Here is a 21,391-nt window from a genome sequence, read left to right as displayed (position 1 = left end):
TGACAGGGTTGTCCAGATTAGGGGGTATTCTCTCGTATCTCCATGAATACAACATATGGATACCGTAAGTCCTGAAGTAAAAGGGGGGCTTTCCAGTAAATCAGTACGAATTACGGACTGACTGCAACCTGAGTCGATGAGTGCCACTGTGGTTCTTCCATTGATAACAAGTCTCTTCTTGTATCGGGTTTCCTTTCCCCCTGTTTAGAAGACTCTCCCCCTAGTAACTCCTATTTCCATCGGTTCTGGTTTTTCCGTTTTCAGCGGGCAAACCCGAGCGATATGCCCCCACTCTCCGCAGCTAAAACACTATGGTTGTTGCATATAGGGTCTTTCTAGTCCTCGCAATTTTCCCGGGTCCTCAGTGGTTTTTCGTCCTAGGGATGAGGAGGGTCCGAGATTCTGCCGGATGGGGTTAAGTGTTGGCCGTACGGGAGGGATTTTGAACTCGAGGGAGCGGTGAAAGGCACAGGCTAATTCAATAGTGGTGTTAGTATCTGGACTTGGGTGTTGCTTGATCCAATTACGGGTGTTGGTGGGTAGGGCGTCTAGATATTGTTCTAAGAGAACAACCTCAATGATATCCTCCCTATTGGTCCCAATGGGACCTAGCCATTTGAGACCCAAGTCCTTAATCTGGAAATACAGGGCCCGGGGATTCTCGGAGGGTCCCCACTTGGCTTTCCTAAACCGGACCCGGTAGTGTTCTGTGTCAAATCCCACTCGCTCCAGGATACTCTTTTTAATATCCTGATAGGGTGTCGTTCCGCCTGGGTTTACCGCTTGATAAGCCGCTTGGAGAGTTCCTGTTAATAAGGGAGCAATATATTGGCCCCACCTATCCTGGGGCCAGGTGGCGGAAGTGGCAACCCGCTCAAAATTGGTGAAAAAGGCACCCGGGTCTTCGCCTTCCTGATATCGCTGCAGGACCGAACTGGGTACGTTTGGATGCACCCGGGTGGCGGCAATAGTATCCGTGAGGTTTTTGATGGCAGTCTCATGAACCAACTGATTGTTGGCCATGATAGTGGCCTGACTCTCAATCGCCCACTTGATGGCGAGACATTCACGTTCTATAATGGGATATTTCTGCTCCCTGTGAAAAAGTTTACGACTAATAAAGACCACGGGGTGACTGATATCATTCTCATCTTTCTGAAAAAGCACGGCCCCCAGACCCACGTCTTTGGCATCCGTTTGGAGGTGAAAGGGGATAGTGAAGTCAGGACATTTTAAAATTGGTTGGGTAGTGAGATATGTTTGTAGGGTCTGGTAACTATGGGATTGGACGGAGTTTAACTTCGTGATATTTTTGGGCTGACCTTTCCTCAGGAGGTCGGTTAGGGGAGCGGCCACGGTGGAATAATGGGGTATAAATCTTCGATAGTACCCTACCAAGCCTAAGAATGAACGGACCTCCTTTTTCGTTGTGGGTGTATCTATCCGTAGGATGGCTTCAACTTTATTCATTTGTGGTCTAAGTATTCCTTTCCCTATATGATATCCTAGATAAGAGATATCATGGAAGGCCAATCGACTTTTGGAGGCGTTGGCTGTTAATCCAGCCCCTTGTAATGCTGTAAAGATTTTGTTTAAATGTGCCAAGTGGTCCTCCCAGGTCTCGCTGTGGATAACGATATCATCCAGATATGCGGCAGCGTATCTGGTATGAGGTCGTAGAATGTTGTCGATGAGACGCTGGAAGGTGGCGGGGGCCCCATGTAACCCGAAAGGGAGAACATTAAAATGATATAGTCCTGAGGGAGTAGAGAAGGCCGTTTTCTCTTTATCTTTTGGAGCCAAAGGAATCTGCCAGTAGCCTTTGGTCAAATCGAGTGTAGACATGTACTTAGCTTTTCCCAACTTCTCTAAGAGTTCATCTACCCTTGGAAGGGGATATGTGTCGAACTGTGATATAGAATTGACTCGTCTAAAGTCAATACAGAAACGTATAGACCCATCTGGCTTTGGCACTAATACGACCGGTGAACACCAGGGACTCTGGGAAGGCTCTATAATGCCTAGGTCTAACATCTTTTCTATTTCGTGTTCTACCAGAATCTTTCTAGCTTCCGGGATACGATATGGCCGTAACCGTACGACCTTGCCAGGTGGTGTTATGATTTGATGATGTACCAACTTGGTTCTGCCTGGTATCGAGAAGAACACATGGGTATGATCATGGAGGAGCTGGGTTAATTGCTCACTCTGTTGAATCGAGATTTCGCTATTTATGGGAGGCACCTCGTTTCCGCTAGGATGATCAGTGGGACACCACCCTATCTCCAATTCCCTAACCGTGTTAACTAGGCACCCCCTGGTCGGTTCTCCCTGTGGCTCTTCCCACTTTTTTAATAGATTGACATGAAAGATCTGTGACCGGTTGGAACTATCTGTGAGCTGAACCTTATAGGTCACGGGTGTTACTACCCCAATCACTTTATAGGGTCCCTGCCACTTTGCTAGCAACTTGTTGTCTGAACTGGGGAGAAGCACTAATACCTTATCTCCTAGGGTAAAGGTCCTTAATTGAGTATTCCTGTCGTAATATCTTTTCTGCTTTTCTTGAGCCTTCTCCATATGTTCCCTTACGTTTTCCCACACGGTTTGGAGGTTGGTTTTTAACTCCTGGGTATATTCCAAGAGGGATTTTTTTCTCCATCCTCCTCCTCCCATAACTCTGCAGCCATATCTAACAAGGTCCTGGGCTGTCGTCCGAACAATAATTCAAATGGACTATGGCCCGTGGATGCTTGCTCATGGGTCCTGATGGCGTATAACACTAATGGGAGCTTTCTATCCCAGTCCTGTCTCTGAAATAGATTTCTTTAGTAGAGTTTTCAGAGTGCGGTTATACCTTTCCACCAAACCATCCGTTTGAGGATGATAAACCGCCGTCCGCAACTGTTTGATCCACAGAAGTTGACATATTTGTGACATCAAGTTGGACATGAACTGGGTACCTTGGTCTGTTAAGATTTCTCGGGGAAAACCTATTCGGGAGAAGAACCCTATCATTGCATGGGCTACGCTCTTGGAGTTAATACTGCTGAGTGGAATGGCTTCTGGGTATCTGGTGGCATAATCTACCAGTACTAGTATATAGCGGTAGCCCCTGGAAGAAGGTAGGAGATGTCCATTCCTATTCTTGAAAAAGGGATGTCTATAATGGGAAGCGGTTGCAAGGGAGCTCTTCTTTTGGGACCAGGATCAATCATTTGGCATTTAGGACATTGCTGACAGAACCTCCTAATCTGTGAAAAGACCCCCGGCCAGTAGAACTTCCTCAACAGATATTCTTCAGTTTTCTCTCTTCCATAGTGACCCCCCCCCGGCTGGCTATGGGCTAGGTGTAGGACTTGTGGCCTATAAGGTTCGGGGACTAATAGCTGCTTCCTTTCTTCTCGGTTATTACCAGTGACACGGTATAACAGATTTTTGATTATGGTAAAAGAAGGGCTCTTGTCTTGGGGGTCCCGGGGTCGTGCACTTTTCCAGGCATGGATCAAACTCGGATCTTCTCTTTGACAACTACGGAATGGGGGAAGATCAGAAAAGGTAAGGACCTTTGTAATGACCCTGTTTGGACTCATATTTCCTTGCGCGTAGACTTTTCTGGTTTCTCTTTTTTCTTTCCGGGAGGGTCTGTATCGAACCACCGGCGGTGGTATAGGCATACTAGAAAAAGGAGCTCTTTTCCACCATGTACTCATGTCCTCAGAGTCTTTTGTACTATCAAGAAGTTCCGAAAAGTCAGGGAAGTCGGTTCCTATGATAGCCTCTTCGACTAGTCGTTCCACCACCCCCATCCTTATGGGGACTTCTTTTCCCTCCCATGACAGGGTTGTCCAGATTAGGGGGTATTCTCTCGTATCTCCATGAATACAACATATGGATACCGTAAGTCCTGAAGTAAAAGGGGGGCTTTCCAGTAAATCAGTACGAATTACGGACTGACTGCAACCTGAGTCGATGAGTGCCACTGTGGTTCTTCCATTGATAACAAGTCTCTTCTTGTATCGGGTTTCCTTTCCCCCTGTATAGAAGACTCTCCCCCTAGTAACTCCTATTTCCATCGGTTCTGGTTTTTCCGTTTTCAGCGGGCAAACCCGGGCGATATGCCCCCACTCTCCGCAGCTAAAACACTGTGGTTGTTGCATATAGGGTCTTTCTAGTCCTCGCAATTTTCCCGGGTCCTCAGTGGTTTTTCATCCTAGGGATGAGGAGGGTACGAGATTCTGCCGGATGGGGTTAAGTGTTCGCCGTACGGGAGGGATTTTGAACTCGAGGGAGCGGTGAAAGGCACAGGCTAATTCAATAGTGGTGTTAGTATCTGGACTTGGATGTTGCTTGATCCAATTACGGGTGTTGGTGGGTAGGGCGTCTAGATATTGTTCTAAGAGAACAACCTCAATGATATCCTCCCTATTGGTCCCAATGGGACCTAGCCATTTGAGACCCAAGTCCTTAATCCGGAAATACAGGGCCCGGGGATTCTCGGAGGGTCCCCACTTGGCTTTCCTAAACCGGACCCGGTAGTGTTCTGTGTCAAATCCCACTCGCTCCAGGATACTCTTTTTAATATCCTGATAGGGTGTCGTTCCGCCTGGGTTTACCGCTTGATAAGCCGCTTGGAGAGTTCCTGTTAATAAGGGAGCAATATATTGGCCCCACCTATCCTGGGGCCAGGTGGCGGAAGTGGCAACCCGCTCAAAATTGGTGAAAAAGGCGTCCGGGTCTTCGCCTTCCTGATATCGCTGCAGGACCGAACTGGGTACGTTTGGATGCACCCGGGTGGCGGCAATAGTATCCGTGAGGTTTTTGATGGCAGTCTCATGAACCAACTGATTGTTGGCCATGATAGTGGCCTGACTTTTAAGAGCGCTTTGTAGGGCCTCCCTTTCCACTTTAGCCTCCTTCTGTTGCTCTTCCCACACAACTTGCATATGTCTCTGCCCTGCGGCTAGCTGCTGCATCACATCCGATAGGGTGGGTGTACCCTCCATTGTCTTAGATTACCTGTCGTTGTTCCAATATCCCACTTCTGACACCACTGTAATGGGTTCTTTATCCCGAAACAAAGAAAAAGGATATTGGAATAATGTGACAGGCGCAGAAGGGGAGGGTTTAGCTAATTTATTCGTGCTCTGTTTTTAAGGATGGAGCTTTTTATCCCATGTTTCTTGTTCACATGGGTAGCCCTGTTTTAGTCCCAAAAATATATCACCAAAGTTCCCTTTCTCTTCTCTTTCAGGGTTCTGGTGATAGTCCATATGTGGCCGGGTCCAGCTTTGGGAAGGGGTCCGATCTTCCTCTACGTCAGTGGCCCAGACTCTCCAAAGGACATAGAAAGAAGGACAACAAAAACAGGTAAGTGGGATATATATAATGTAGGTATAGCGGGTTAGTAGGGTGGTGGGGTGGAATAGGTATAAGTGAAGGGAGGTGAGGGTATAACTGTCCTTTAGTTTGTGGTTAACCCTGTGGATGTTCTCAGGAATTCCCTTCTTTAGAGAAATCCTCTGGCCCTCGGTTTCTTTGTGAGGTTAGGTTTTATTTTAGGGCTCTCCGTCATATGGTCTCCCCTTCCCTGCAGGACCTCCCTCTCTTTCCCTTATCCCCCCCTATTCCTAATAGCCACCCTGACCCAAGCCCCCAGCTGCGGTACGAACGTACCTGAGGTGGCCACGCCCCTCCGGGGACGTGGCTGGCTCTTTGGCAGTCTCCCGGCTTCTCTCTGACGGGGGCGGGAGAGCCCCTGTACTTTTCCCTCTTCTCTGGATCCTCCGCTCCTTCAACGGGTTCCTTTCTGTCGGTCCTCGACGTCCGGGTTTCCTTCGCTTCGGATTGCGTTCGCCGAGCGTCTTCCTCCGTCTCTCTCTCTCTTTCACGTTCGGGTCCGTCTTTTCTTTCGTTCTTCGTCCAGACGCCGAAGGCGTCTGACGTCATAAGCCTGCGTCCCTCTCGAGTGTCTCGGGCCCGGTAATTGTGGCCGTCACAATATCTTGAGAACCGGCGTCCGGAGACGTCCGGTTACAGGCGGGTTGCCGCATCCAAAAAATGACGCACACGGCGGGATTTTGTCGTCTGCGGACTCGGGCGTCAAAGTTTAAATACGGGGCAACGTTTGCGCTGAATGTGCGTCAAACATTTTGACGCACAATCGGCGCAGACGGAGTATAAATATGCCCCTCAGTCTGACATTGGCTGGCAGGTTCTTGCTTTTGAAAGAAAGAAAGAAAGAAAGAAAGAAAGAAAGAAAGAACGAAGGAGGGTGTCTTCTGACAAAAAAAGACATGTTCACCAGCTTTAACAAAAAAACAGGGAAAGACTAGGGTGCCTTTGTTGGCATGGGAGCTGTTCTTTGGCAGTGTTTGGGTATTACAAATGTACCTCCAGTGATTCGTAATGAGGCTTTCCTGAGAGACCAGGAATGTCATATCACACTTTTTATGTTCCTTTTCTCACACTTACCTTCAGCAGGTATTATGGAATTAGATGTACCTGGAAGGCGAACAGAGCATAGTTTTCACTTTCTTGTTTTGCGTTTTCCAAGTCAACATACCCTCCTAAAAAATGTTAAACTTTTTAGGTCTGTAACTGTAGTGATGGAAAAGTCCCTTGCATGATCATGGACGTGTATCCCCTCTCCTGAGTGCCACAGCTGCAATGATTTTTGGATCCCGCGTGGTGTTTTTTGTTATCATGGGAAAACACAGATCATTTGTGTGCACTATGACACAGCCCTCTCTCACAGATTGCTGTCTTGTTGGACCAGGAGGAGAGCCCAAAGCGCTACACTCATATTTGTGAATGGCTACTAACTTTGCCCAGAATTAGGCAGCACCAGCACCATGGTGGCAGCATACCGGATAGTGATAAGTAGAAGTGGACAGGCCTTTTTACCTGTGTCACTGGAGTGAGCCCTGGAGGCTCACTCAAGTAAAATTCCAATGCTGTGTGCCTTGGCCTACTTCCAGTTAGTATGTAGTACTGTGGAGTGCATGTGTGTTGCATGCATGTGCAGGGTGTATGTGTTCCTGTTAGGTTATGTTGATTTGTATAGCACACTAATTAACCAGAAGTTATCCAAATGCTTGAGCAGGGGTGTAGGCATGTGACACCCCGCATTTTTCGAAGAGACAGTGTAGGGAAGTACCATCTTGCCTGGCATGCTACCCCCATTTTTACATGTATGTCAGTTTGTTTTTGCCTGTCTCACTGGGATCCTGCTAGCCAGGACCCCAGTGCCCATAGTTTGTGGCCTGAGTGTGTATACCTGTGTAGTTACTGAGGCTCTGCTAATCAGAACCTCAGTGTTTATGCTCTTGCTGCTTTTACATTTGTCACTATAGGCTAGTGACCACTTTTACCAGTTTCAATTGGCATACTGGAACGCCCTTATAATTCCCTAGTATGTGGTACCTAGGTACCCAGGGTATTGGGGTTCCAGGAGATCCTTGTGGGCTGCAGCATTTGTTTTGCCACCCATAGGGAGCTCAGACAAATCTTTACACAGGGCTGCCATTGCAGCCTGAGTGAAATAATGCACACGTTATTTCACAGCCATTTTCGCTGCACTTAAGTAACTTATAAGTCACTTATATGTCTAATCTTCACTTGCTGAAGGTTAGGTGCAAAGTTGCAAGTGTGAGAGCACCCTTGCACTAGCAAAGATGCCCCCACACCGCTCAGAGCCATTTCCCCAAACCTTGTGAACGCAGGGACACCATTACACGTGTGCACTACATATAGGTCAATACCTATTTGTAGCTTCACAATGGTAACTCCGAATATGGCCATGTAATATGTCTAAGATCATGAAATTGTTCCCCCATTCCAAATCTGGTATTGGGGAGTCAATTCCATGCATCCTGGGAGCTCCACCATGGACCCCCAGTATGTTACACCCTCTCCCTTTGGAAATAGGTGTTAAAGGTTGGGGAGGATTAGCCTCTCCCAGCCTCTGCAAATGCTTTGAAGGGCACAGATGGTGCCCTCCTTGCATAAGCCAGTCTACACCAGTTTATGGAACCACCCAGTCCCTGCTCTGGTGCGAAACTGGACAAAGGAAAGTGGAGTGAGCACTCCCCTGTCCATCACCACCCCAGGGGTGGTGCCCAGAGCTCCTCTAGTGTGTCTCAGACCTCTGCCATCTTGTTTCCAGAGCTGTGAGGGCACCCTGGAGGCCTCTGAGTGGCCCGTGCCAGTAGGTGACATCAGAGACCCCTCCTGATAGGTGCTTACCTGACTAGGTGGCCAATCCTCCTCTGAGGGCTATTTAGGGTCTCTCCAGTGGGCTTTTCCTCAGATAGCAACTTTAAAGAATTCACCAGAGTTCCTCTGCACCTCTCTCTTTGACTTCTGCCAAGGATTGACCGCAGACTGCTCCAGGACGCCTGCAAAACTGCAACAAAGTAGCCAGAAGACTACCAGCGACATTGTAGCACCTAATCCTGCTGGCTTTCTCGACTGTTTCCTGATAGTGCATGCTCTGGGGCTGCCTGCCTGCACTGGAAGCCATGAAGAAATATCCTGTGGGTCAACAGATTCTTCCCCCTGCTTCAGCAGGCACCAAACTTCAGCTTTACCAGTACTCTGGGACACCTCTCATCCTGACAAGCATGGGCCCTGGAACACAGGTGGTGGACCCAAGTGACCCAGACTGTCCAGTGGTCTAACTGTCCGAATAAGTCCTTGCCTCCCCTCCCCAGACAGTAATCCTGTGCACTGCGTGTTCTGCAGTTACAAGGGCTTCTGTGCACATTTCCAAGAAATCCTGCATGCACAGCCGAGCCTAGGTCCCCAGTACTCCATCCTGCGATGCTCAGCTCCCTGAGTTGATCTTCGGTGTCGTGGGACCTCCTTTTGCAGTGTTGAGATGACCGCTATGTTCAGTCTTCTTGAACCCGTGTTCAAGGACTTCTGCGGGTGCTTCCTGCTTGTGCGTGGGCTCTCTACATTGCTGAGGGCCTCCTCTGTCTCCTCTCCCAAGGGGCGACATCTTGGTCCTTTCTGGGCCTGGGCAGCACCCTTTTTCTCCAACCACGACTCTTGCAGCTAGCAAGGCTTGTTTGCAGTATTTTGCCAAGGAAACAACTCTGAATCCTCCAGCACATCGTGGGAAGTTTTCTGCACAAAGAAGAACTTCCTACCACCTTTCGTTGTTGCAGAATCTTCAGCTTCTTCCAACCGGAGGCAACCATTTTGCACCTTAATCCGGGGTTTAGTGGGTTCCTGTCCCCCCTGTACACTTTAGCAACTCTTGGACTTGGTCCCCTTCCTTTGCAGGTCTTCAGGTCTAGGAATCCGTCTTCAGTGCTTTGCAGTCTGTTGTGGTCCTTGCAAAATCCTTTATCATGACTTTAGTGTGTTTCTGGGGAAACAGCAGTAATTTACTCCTACTTTCCAGGGTCTTGGGGTGGGGTATCTTTTACACCCTTAGTGTTTCCTTACACTCCCAGCGACCCCCTACACACTACACTAGCCTAGGGGTCCATTTGTGGTTCGCATTCCATTTTCTTAGTATATGGTTTGTGTTGCCCCTAGGCCTATTGCATCATATTGTATTCTACAGTGTTTGCACTACTTTCTGACTGTTTTACTTACCTGATTTGGTTTGTTGTGTATATTTTGTGTATTTTAATTACCTCCTAAGGGAGCATATCCTCTGAGATATTTTTGGCACATTGTCACTAAAATAAAGTACCTTTATTTTTAGTAACTATGAATATTGTCTTTCTTATGATATAGTACCTATCTGAGATAAGTGGTATTGCATGAGCTTTGCGTGTCTCCTAGTTCAGCCTTGGCTGCTCTGCTATAGCTACCTCTATCAGCCTAAGCTGCTAGAACACTACTACTCTACTACTAAGGGATAACTGGACCTGGCACAAGGTGTAAGTACCATTGGTAACCACTACAAGCCAGGACAGCCTCCTACAGCCAGGTCTTCAGCTTTTAGCAAAACTCAAGTACTGAAGAGTAGGGTATAATGTGTTGTGGGAGGCCGTTCCATGTTTTGAGTCCTACATAGGAGAATGAGCAAACTCCTGTTATGATTTGTGAATGCAGGGGATGTGTGCGAGTGAGTGTGAGTCTGTGAATTGTACAATAGATGGAAAGTTCTGAGGTCCATTATTAGAGACCCATGGCTGACTGGAGGTGCATGAGGAGATCGAGAAATCCCCCCAGACAGATTTATTTTTTGCTGTAATCCTGTGAGCTGAGCGGGACACACTGGAGGAAGAACAGTCAGACTCTTCAGTACACTTCAAAGGGTGCTCTGTTTAGTCAGGAGGAGGCACCTGGACACATGCCTGTGCTCATCTCAGGAGTGAGATACGGCTGATGAGAGAATCATAAAGAATAGGGCTTGGGCCCTGGGCTATCCTTTTGATGCACATTTCAGTGTGGTTGACATCCTGGAGTGAACCTCTAGTCACTCCCAAGGCCTGTGTTGTGGGACTTTCAGATTTGGAGTCACTCCTGCAATGACAGACTGCTTTCTGGAGGAAGGGCAGGGCAGAAGAGAGGCTACTTCAAAAGGAAGCAGACCCCCAACACAAACATCAAGGAATCGGACTCTAAATAGCATTTGGTGTCTGGAAATGGACTATAAGAATGGAAGCTCGATGCCCCCAAAATTGGCAACTGTTATGTAGCCAGTTGGGCTGTGAAAGGAGAACCTCTGCAAGAATTCTGTCTGTTACCAGGGCTGGGGGTTTAGGCCTGCCAGTCTCCCAGCCAGACCACTGCCTGTGTGTAGTTGGAGGGTCTCTTGCCCCATTTGCCAGATGCAGCCACCGAGAAGAGGAACTTTTTGCCATGTTGATCATCCATAGCCAAAGTGTGTAGGAATAGTGGTGACCCTGTATGGCAGAGGGAGCCACCAGAAAGGACAAAGATCACAGCATGGTTTATGCCATCATTGAGAGCAGAGGTCACCTTGATGAACCATGAGGACCTAGGCCCTGACTGAGGACTGGAACCAGAAACCATTGTATCCCCCCTCCCTCTACTTGTGGGAAGGACTGAAATAAACTTATCATTACACTGGAGTAGCACCAGCGTCCCCTAGCCACTGCCCCTGCAGAGCTGTGAATGTATCTCACCAAAGGCAGCCGCTGAAGCATCCGCAGCCTCACGTGAGACGCTCTCAGAGACTCCTGTTGTGCTATCCCTGCTGGTGCAAGTAAGACTGATCAACGTGCCGGAAGACCCTGGGGGAACATGTCTGCCAATTAATGAATCACCGTGGGATTTTTTTTTACTTTTCTAAAAGAGTTGAAATGCAACTCATGAGACTTGGACTGCTAGTGGGGCCTAGCCTGAGTGTCATCTATAGTGAATGGGAAATAACTGCTATCGCTAGTGAGAGGGAAATGGGACTCAGGGGCCTGCCCACTGAACACTAGAGGCATGGCCTCAGAAGGCTGTGTGTATTGTTTGTGTATGTCGTAGTTCACTTTGTGTTCATATATAAATACTCAGCTTTTTTCCGCACAAAAATGTATTTGACTGGACAATCATTCACTCCCTACTATTGAACGTATTTTGAGTTGTGAGTCTGTGCTCACCCCCCTGTATCTAGCTCACCCCTAGGCACCTTGGGCTGCTCAACTCCCGCTATCACTGAGAGTCAAGTGTTGAAGAGGTACTTGGCTCTGTGCTCAGGAGCCATAGTGGGTCGGGGCCTGGGACATCATGAGTAAAAAGCCTCAGTGCCCACCTTTGGATCCAGTAGCTCCTGTTTGCCCTTTGGCCCTCTGAAAGGGATTCTGACAGTACCCATAACAGAGGTTCACAGTTTACCATTATGGCTGATTTCTATTCATAAATACAGCGTGAAAGCAATCAGTTTATTTTACTTATGTTTAAGCACAGGGGAAAAAAATAAATGTAGGTCTCTTTTTATGACTTTTCATGGTATCACCTATGACTGTCAGCCCACGAGCAGTGTTGATTGGCAGCGGGAGGAGTTACTAACAAGATATGAAACTTAAATAGCTCTTGTTATTGGTAATTAACACTTCTATAGAGCACAATAATTGTTTGTAATACAATGCTAATGTTTTTTAATGAGTTAATTGTTGAATTTTATATGGCTACTTGCAGCATTAATGAAGAAGAACCTATGCATGAGTGTCTTTTTATAAGTTAAATATATGTGGAAATATATCATAAGCGAATCCTTTTTTCAGTGTACCAAAAATAAATATTGATAAGAACAGATAATACATTTATCCACATTTATATGCTTATTACAATGTAGGTAATATTGTCTATACGCTTCAAATCTAGCTGCAAACTTCCTTCAGACAACACAAGATGATTAGTCATAATAGCAACCCTGCAATGGTAGGGTGTGGGGCGGAAGGGCCTACATAACAAATGATCATGGAGAGGTAAAAAACAACAATCATCAAGTACCCAGAGGTGTAGTACAACAGATCACTTGAGAGTGGTATCCAGCAGATAGGGAAATGGAAACTTACAGCCCCATTTTAGAAACATATTTGTACTCTTAGGGCCCTTTCCCTTCCAACAGTCCACAGATATGTCTTGGGATGATATGTGTTCTCTAGGCTTACCTGCAGACACAAACCAGGGACCTGAGTTGAAAATCCAGCTTTCTCACTAGCCCATGAGGAATAATGGGCAAATTGCTTTATCAGCCGGTGACTCTGCTAGCAAATTAGAGGAAGCTGGGATAGTAACCAAGTCAATTAGATGTGTGAGTAGTAGCATAAACAGGTGCAAATAGATGTTAATCCTTTTTTGCATTAGCTCCCTTTTAGAGGTAAGTTCAAACTGCACATGCTTTGGTTTCTGCAGACAATATGTTGCAGATGTTAATTTCCTGTGTTGCGCTATGCAATGGATAATAACTCAGATAAAAAGGGTGCAACTGTCACTTTTTCAACTTATTCCCCATTATTACCTCCAAGGTTATAATTATGGGCCATATGTACAAATTTCAGGAATAGCGATTACCTAATTGTGATTTTCTGCGAGTCACAGTTAGGAAATCACTAATCTTAATGTATGAAACACATTGAGTTTAATTTAGCAATTCCTAATGGGTTGCAAATCGACCTGCCTCATGGATATTAATGATATAGATGCAGTTTGCGAACCTTTAGGAATTGCAGCCATCACAGGGATGATGACCTGCTGTGGCCAGCAGACCACTGTGTCTGTGATTCCTTTTTTAATACAGCAACCTTTTTTTTTTAATGTAGCCTGTTTTTCTTAGAGGAAAATAAGATGTGTTTAAAAAAATAGCATGAAACGTTTAAATTTATTTTTTTACCAAGTCTTTGGGACCACTGCCTGCTCTAAGGAAATATTTGTATTAACATTCACAAAGGGGAAGGGGTCCCATAGTGACCTATTCCAATTTGCAAATGGTTACCACCTGTTCTGAGGTGTCTGAAAAAAAATAATGTTTTGCCTTAAACACGGCCATTTACAAATACCGATTAACAAACCCAAACTGTGATTCGATAACAGGTTACCAAACAGAAATTTCACTTTTGTTCATTTAAAAAAACTTGCTTGCAGTCGCTAATCAACCCATTCTATGAATAGGGCCGTTAGTGACCGCAAAAAAAGTTTTGTACGTATGGCCTTATGTCCAAAAGCATATCCACTTCCCGCCGCTAATGTAATTTGCACCAGATTTTTCTTGCACCTGCTAGCACCTCATAGGTCTAAATGACCACTACTGTATAGACATTAAATGCTCCTGGCAAGTAATATATAAACTACACCATAAGATCTCAACTTCTGGGACTGAGGGAATTAAATTAATTATGGGCTGTAATCCTCTGCATCCTGCCATACCGCAGTATGAAACAACACAAAAAGCAGAAAAATAAAATCTATCAAGATCACAAGTGAAAGCCATCAGAGAAAACTTTAACCAAATATAGGTGACCATAATGTCCTGTATTTCTCCCTATAATTAAGAATAGAGGATTCCTACAAAATTGTAAGGGCATGGTCCACCAGCCTGGGTGTTATGCTTCACCATCTGCCCTCCTCATTCACCAGAGAAATATCTGGTAGTGAGTAGGCTCTCTGTCTTTTCAGCAAGTACTTTTTTGGGTAGTGGAGTATGGGATGCAATGTGAAAGTTAAAAATCTCAGGCACCTTCCCAAGGTATTCCCTTTATTTTAAAGAAGGCTAAAGAGATGGTTAAAAACAGGTTAATTGTGATGCTCTGGGTGCCAATTAACCCTGCTTGGTCAACATGGTTCAGCCTTGCGTAATCCCTTGACTGGAATCCCTCCTTTCATCAGGACAGGGATCCTACCACACTGGCTTATCACATTCACTCCAAACCCGTCTACATACACACAGTACCCACTCATAAAAGTCAGCAGGGAAATTTGTGCCTGCTCTGCGATCTTTTGATGGTCCCAAGTTTAAATTGTGAAGGACCCCATGGATGCGCTCATGTATGGAATTCTTATTGTCACACTTTCCTCAAGGGTTCTCGCCTTACTGCCTTACCTATAGGCATGCACAAGCTCTCTGGGTGCTAGTATATAATATACTAAGAAATAAAAACTGAACTTTTACATGCCTTTCTTGTCCTAAGATATCACCTCCAGATACTGGTTTCACACACCTTGAAATTCCACAATCCCCCAAGGTCATCACTGCCTTCGAAGCAGGTGGCATCTAGGTCGACTTCCAGGCAGCACTTGAGGGCTGCAAGCCCGCTAATGCCGGCCCCAATCACTGCAACCGTCTTCACCATGGCTACTGATCCTGCAATGGAAGAGAAATGGCACACCATGATTGCCTGATTATGCAGGCACATTAAAAATATTCCACTTGGAAAGAATTTATTTAAAAACGTAACAAACGTAATGACCCATGTTCCCCACACTACTACACAAATAAAGTATGAAAAAGTTTTGTATGGATCCTTTGGCTCACAGAAAAAAAGATGCACTGCTATAGACAAACTTATAGGAGGACAAACATGGCAACAAGCATGAGGCAAAAACCACTACCTTCCAGTACAATAAGTCAATCAAGTCAGTCATGATGAAAATCAGTTTGGAAAGTATGCTGACATTGCACACAAATATACCTTTGTAGTGAGATATACTCCAGTATGTTGGCAGTATATTATTTTGTTAAAAAGTCCTAACTAAATGTGACTAATGAGTATTGGACACTAAATCCTTGCCGTGATTTTATACCATCTTTTTGTCTTCCATCCTCCTGTTTTTGCTGAAATTGTTGTTGCTGGCTTTAGGACTGCTAAACAGTGCTAACGTGCTTATGCTCTCTCCTTTCAACATGATAATATTGGCTTCTACCCTATTGACACATTTAATTTATTTGTAAGTCCCTAGCAAAGTGGTACTACCGGTAACCAGGGCCTGTAAATTAAAAGCTACTAGTGACCCTGCAGCACTGATTGTGCAATCCACCTAAGTAGCCTTTTAAACATGTTTCAGGCTGCCATTGCATCCTAGACATGATGTTTTCAACTGCCAGTTCGACCTAGCAAAATAAATCTCTTGCTGGGACGCACCCCTCCTTTTTAATACATATAAGTCACCCCTAGGGTGCAGTGATTTAAAGAGTTGGACATGTACTTTTATCTTTTACAAGTCCGGGTAGTGAAAAACTCTAAAATATGTTTTTTCATTACTACAAGGCCTACCTCTCCCATAGGGTAACATTGGGTTACCTTTTTAACATTTAATGAGTGATAACTCTCAATTTTCCTAACCATTTGGTGCCTGCAGCCTGTATCCTGAATCACTTAACTAGGTGTCGCTTGCAGATTATCCATGTGTGTAGCTCCCAGACAGTGAGACAAAGGGGAATCGGTGTTGGCAGGATGGGCCATCTCTGACTTTGTAGGAGGAGGAGCTCTCACCTACCACAATTGCACATCACAAAGCCTCTACTTGAGCACACTCACATAGGGTTTGGCACTAGTCTATTGTGTCCCAGACTTGCTTAGGCCAGTGCAGGCAGACAGAATTCCAAGCACCTGTAACTGACCAGAGGCTATTTATACTTCAAAGGAGGCACAGGGTATTAATATTGGACCCTCAACAGAGCTGCCACTGCATGACGTATCCCTGATGCAGGACCCCACAGCTCATGGGAACTGCCACTGCAGTACACCTCCATGATGCAGGACCATGCATTGCAGCCCCAAACTCCTCAGAACCACTGCTGTGTGAAGCATCCTCGACACAAGACCTGGCATCACAGGCTCGCAGCTCCCCGAAATCGCTGCTGCGCAATGCTTCCTCAATGCTTCCTCAATGCAGGACCTCGCTTTGCAGCCCGCAGCCCATTGGAACCACACTGCGTAACACACTCTATTCACAGGATCTCGTAACACTCCATTCTATCTCCCTTCTTGTAAACTGGTATAATGATGTCCACACACCATGAGCCTGGAATGGCCTCTTCAACCACAATGGTATTTGCACTAAATTATAATATGTTGCCCAAACATCTGAGTCTTCTCATTGGATACAACCAAGACCAGGTGCCATACCATATTTTAATGATTCAATGACCTTCTGGGTGCCTAATAAAGAAAAAAACAATTTATTTATATTATCGACTTAGATATCATGTGGAAAGCGATCATCTGAAGTCAGTTGCATTTTCACTTTGAGGCATTCTCCAGTGACCTATGGCATGATCCTGGTTTTTCTTCCTACCTCATATCTAGGTGCTTGGGGGAAACATTTGTTTAGTAAATTAAACAGAGAGGTGTGGATCAATCCTACAGGGGTGTTCCTGCAGGCTAAATCAACAAAAGAAGCAAAAGCAGAACAAAAAAGGTTGTATATTTTTGTATAGAGCTCCACATTACCTAACCCACTTGACCATTTAACTGCCCTACGATTATTCCCTATGATTGGTTCAGGGGAATATCTTTCACTGCACTCTGGGGTTTTGGTTAAGAGGGCATTCCTTAGAATAGATTGCAATGGATTATGATCACTATCATTTCTATGTTTAGTAGCAAAGTCTACCATAGTGCTCCAATCCCTAACATCAAACAAAACATAATCAATCTTACAGGCAGACCATCCCTTTGCACAGACGCAAACTCTATTCTTATCTAGCAAAGTACAACCATTGCAGGCTCTCAAACCATGTGAATAAAGGTCAAAGAGGCCAATCGAATGCCCCCTACAGTGCACAGTTGAAATGAATCTGCAGCCAAACCAGGGCTACTGCTTGCTTCATCCTCATCCTCTGTAACTAAATGCAAACAATTGGTGGGTTCAAAAGTAACATCAAAATCACCCCCTAGTAAGAGTAAGACTTTTTGCTTCGGCCAGTTAAATGCTGATCCATCAAATATAATAAAAGTGACTGTATTTCAGGACAAAGAGGAATTATAGATATTATACACCTTGCACATACAACCTTTGTATCATCTCAAATCAAACCTAAAATATGTGGTGACTCAATATCCAGCCTTTTCAGCTTGCAACTCAGTGTTATTTTAACCCAGGTAATTAATCTGCCAGACGCCCTTCCTACCTTGGATGGAAGTACAGGGACAAAGAATGTTAACTAAGCCAATTAACCCAGGTTCCTATAACATGCAGAGATTGTACTGGTTTATAAAGGTATATCAATCGGAGTCTTTCTTAAGACTTGCTACATTCCATGATATACATCCATACTGAACAAATTCCCAGGACTATGGGGGTCATTCCGACCCTGGCGGTCATAGACCGCCAGGGCCGGGGACCGCGGATGCACCGCCAACAGGCTGGCGGTGCATCCAGGCCAATTCTGACCGCGGCGGTAAAGCTGCGGTCAGAAAAGGGAAACCGGCGGTTTCCCGGCGGTTTTCCCCTGGCCTGAAGAATCCTCCATGGCGGCGCTGCAGGCAGCGCCGCCATGGGGATTCCGACCCCCTTCCCGCCAGCCTGGTTCTGGCGGTTTTGACCGCCAGAACCTGGCTGGCGGGAACGGGTGTCGTGGGGCCCCTGGGGGCCCCTGCAGTGCCCATGCCAATGGCATGGGCACTGCAGGGGGCCCCTAACAGAGCCCCACAAAGATTTTCAGTGTCTGCATAGCAGACACTGAAAATCGCGACGGGTGCAACTGCACCCGTCGCACCCTTTCCACTCCGCCGGCTCCATTCGGAGCCGGCATCCTCGTGGAAGGGGATTTCCCGCTGGGCTGGCGGGCGGCCTTCTGGCGGTCGCCCGCCAGCCCAGCGGGAAACTCAGAATGACCGCCGCGGTCTTTTGACCGCGGTACGGTCTTCTGGCAGCTCCCGCCGCCCGCCAAGATTAGAATGACCGCCTATATGTACTAGGACGTTTCAGAAGATTTCCCAGTAGATGATCTGAACTCCGAACCAATCATATAGTTCCTGTATATAACTTGCACTTTAGTGATAATGTTATCTTGGGGTGCCGTCATGTTCAGTTAATCTACAATCCTAAATGCTGGTGCTACAGGACTCAGCCCTAATAGTTGATCCTTCGGGCCATTTTTGACTAGGGACACCTTAGTGGTTAGGTTTCCTTTGCCCAAACCAGATACATGATGCAATTTGAACTGAATTTTGAAGTCTTGAGGGACAGTAGCATAGATATCCATGGCAATCCGCCCCTCAATGTAGTTTTGGTCTTTTAAAATCAATTTCATAGAATCAAACGCCCCCCCCCAGATAGTGTTGGACATTCACTATGTGTGAGAAATTGGGTTACTGGTTGAATAGGGTGTGAGCCCTGGTCAAGCAGTAACCACAATCCTTGTCAGGGGGAGGAACAAGTCAACCCTAAAGTAGCCTATGCTCTATCCTCCGGTAATTTGGCACAGAGCAGTCAGGCTTAACTTAAAGGCAATGTGTATAGTATTTGTGCAATACACAAAAAGGATCCCACACCCATTTGGAAACAGCAGAGTAACATTTAATAAATAAAACAAGATTGAAACAACAAAAATCCAACCAGTAGAATTGGAGTTATTAATTTTTAAAGATTTGTTAGTGAAAATAGAGCCAAAAAGGACAAAGCACTAACAAAGGACCAGAGGTCGGCTACAGTCATCAGGTTAGGTCCTCTGAACTTTACCTTCTCTAATTTGGTCCAGGCCTCCAGTTCACATTGGAGACAGCTGCAAGGAGCAAGGAGAGCATCGTGGGAAGCTGTTGGGTAGCGCAAAGAGCAGCCCGACATCAAGGATGGGCTTTGCTGGAGCTTAATTCTGGTGGTCCCCTGCTAGTTGTCGATGCTGTAGCACAAAGAGGTGGCTGCTGGGGTTTCTCATTGCATCGCAGTGCGAGTGGTGAGGTCTCAGTGCAAACAATCTCATTTGCGGTTGCAAAGAGCCCAAAAGCTTGAATTCAGCTCCCTTGACCCATACAAAGGGTCTAGGACCTGAAGGGCACCACTTGGGGTCAGGAACTCACTATGGCTGGGTCCAGGGACTGGTGCATGATGTTGGGGAGCCTCATATGTCCCTAAGGCTCAGATCAGGAGTCCAACAGACTAGGGGGCAGATTTACAAGTCCTGGGCAAGACATTTTGTGATGCAGAGGCGGCAAATAGTGCAGACCCATATCTACAAGACCACGTAAAGCTACTTTGTGTGGCTTTTCAAGACCTTGCAGATATGGTGTAAGTCCATGCAGCTCAAGTCACTTCACTGCCTTACACTCCATCAGGGAGCCGTATCATGGGCATTGCGGTGGGTGTTCTCATGCAACACCCATGGATTTTGATGCATTTGCAAGAATCTGAAAATCTGGAAATGAGTCAAAACTGTACGCCTTCCCAGCACAAGCGCAACCAGGAGACATATCTTTATTTCTCCTTACTGTTTCTTCTTTCCTTGTATGCAGTACACATAGAAAGAGGAAATGCCTCTCTGGATTGTTTTTGTGCAGGAAGGTGTCCCTTCCTGCACGAAAGCAAAGCTGTCCATAATGTAAACACCCTTGCACCATGATGCAAGGGTGCCTGCATTGGCGCTAGGCAGCAATTTGTGCACAAGTGCAGAGGGAAAGGACAGAAATGCACTGTATCTAGCAAATATGGTGCATTTCTGCCCTATCCCTGTGGTGCACAGCATTGCAGCAAGCTTACTTGCTGCACTGTCCTGGGCCACTGGGTTTGTAAATATGCCCCTTGATCTTGGAGTACCCCTGGTGTTGTGGGTTCAAGGATGAAGTTTCAGATCCAGTTCTCTGTTCACCCAGGCAAAATGGCAGCAGGTCAGCACAGCAGGGCTGCAGTTTCCCACAGGTCCAGACATGTACTGATAAGTTGGTGTCTGAGGTCCAGTACTTATACCCAGGTGTGCCTTTGAAGTGGGGAGAAGCTACTAGAAGCAAGCCTTTGAAGTGCCAGGTGCCCTCTATTCCTGGCCCTGGCTTCAGACTAACTACAGGGGCCATACATCCCTTTGTATTGACAGGGCACAGCCCAATTAAATGTAAGTGGGGCGGGGCCCATCTCCTCCCTCCCATGCTGCCTGGGATGGCCCATCCAGTCACATCAAAGCTCCTCAGTGTGTGCCTCTCTAGTAGGAATACACAAAGCTCAGCTGTCACACACACACAGTCATGTGATCCAAATGCAGGCTGCATGCACCAAATGGCTAAGCCACGAAAATGCCTACTTTCTCAAAGCAGCATTTTCAAAATTGTAATTCTCAATCCAAATTCACCATATGTTAGGATTTTAAATTCCAATTCAGAGACATTTGATACCTGTTCCCATTTTGAAATTACACATATAAAATGTAATAAAGTATAGTGAGTATACTACAAGAAAGAGGACAGGGAGATTGATGGTCCAGTGTACAGCCTCCCGGATACAATCTTCACAAAAACGAGGTACATTGTTCCAAAAAGAGAAAGGAAAACAGAGAAACCTCTATTTTAGAAGCAAAAGCCCTCACACATCCAATCGGATGTCATGCTTCATCATCGGGCATGCTACTTGTCAGACCGGTGCTGCAATGTCTGACGGGCTCCCCATGTAGGGGGCTCTTTGCGGGAGATCTTTTTTCAGTGACTGCCGTGATGAGTCGTATGGTGGACAATGCGACCTTACTGCACAGTAAGAACAGGAGAGGAAAGAAAGGATAAAATTGGCTCAAAACCTAGACCATCATCATAAATTTATTTGATCAACAAAAGGTCTTGGCTAAGGTTAAAAAACAAGAGGAGAGCGAAAGAAGAGAGATAATGCTCATTCACTCTCAATCAGTGACCTCACCCGTGTTCTAGGACCCGCCTGATGCCAGAATCCGTGCATTACTGTTTCCACCACAAAGTCTTAGTCCAGAAACTGCCATTTGCAGAATTTAGTAGCTGCTGCGGCGCGCTATATGCGCATTATCTTTATTTCATGG

At 46.1% G+C, this 21,391-nt stretch overlaps 1 protein-coding gene across 2 annotated transcripts in view; it reads right to left on the bottom strand.

Annotated features, from left to right (window-relative positions):
• The window catches only part of LOC138293038 (flavin-containing monooxygenase 3-like), a 267,968-nt gene that overhangs the window by 150,925 nt on the left and 95,652 nt on the right, over positions 1 to 21,391 (bottom strand). The window contains exon 2 of one of the 2 annotated variants that reach the window (XM_069232019.1): positions 14,640 to 14,782. In XM_069232019.1, the coding sequence (XP_069088120.1) occupies positions 14,640 to 14,771 (132 nt within the window). In that variant the 5' untranslated portion in view covers positions 14,772 to 14,782. Of the gene's footprint in view, positions 1 to 14,594; positions 14,783 to 21,391 lie in introns of those variants that run through there. The other variant, XM_069232020.1, reaches the window with a different exon arrangement.

The sequence above is a fragment of the Pleurodeles waltl genome, chromosome 4_2 (assembly GCF_031143425.1).
Source record: "Pleurodeles waltl isolate 20211129_DDA chromosome 4_2, aPleWal1.hap1.20221129, whole genome shotgun sequence".
NCBI classification, from domain to species: Eukaryota; Metazoa; Chordata; class Amphibia; order Caudata; family Salamandridae; genus Pleurodeles; species Pleurodeles waltl.
The sequence above is the reverse complement of the archived record's forward strand: the minus strand, read 5'-3'. Positions and strand labels throughout refer to the sequence as shown.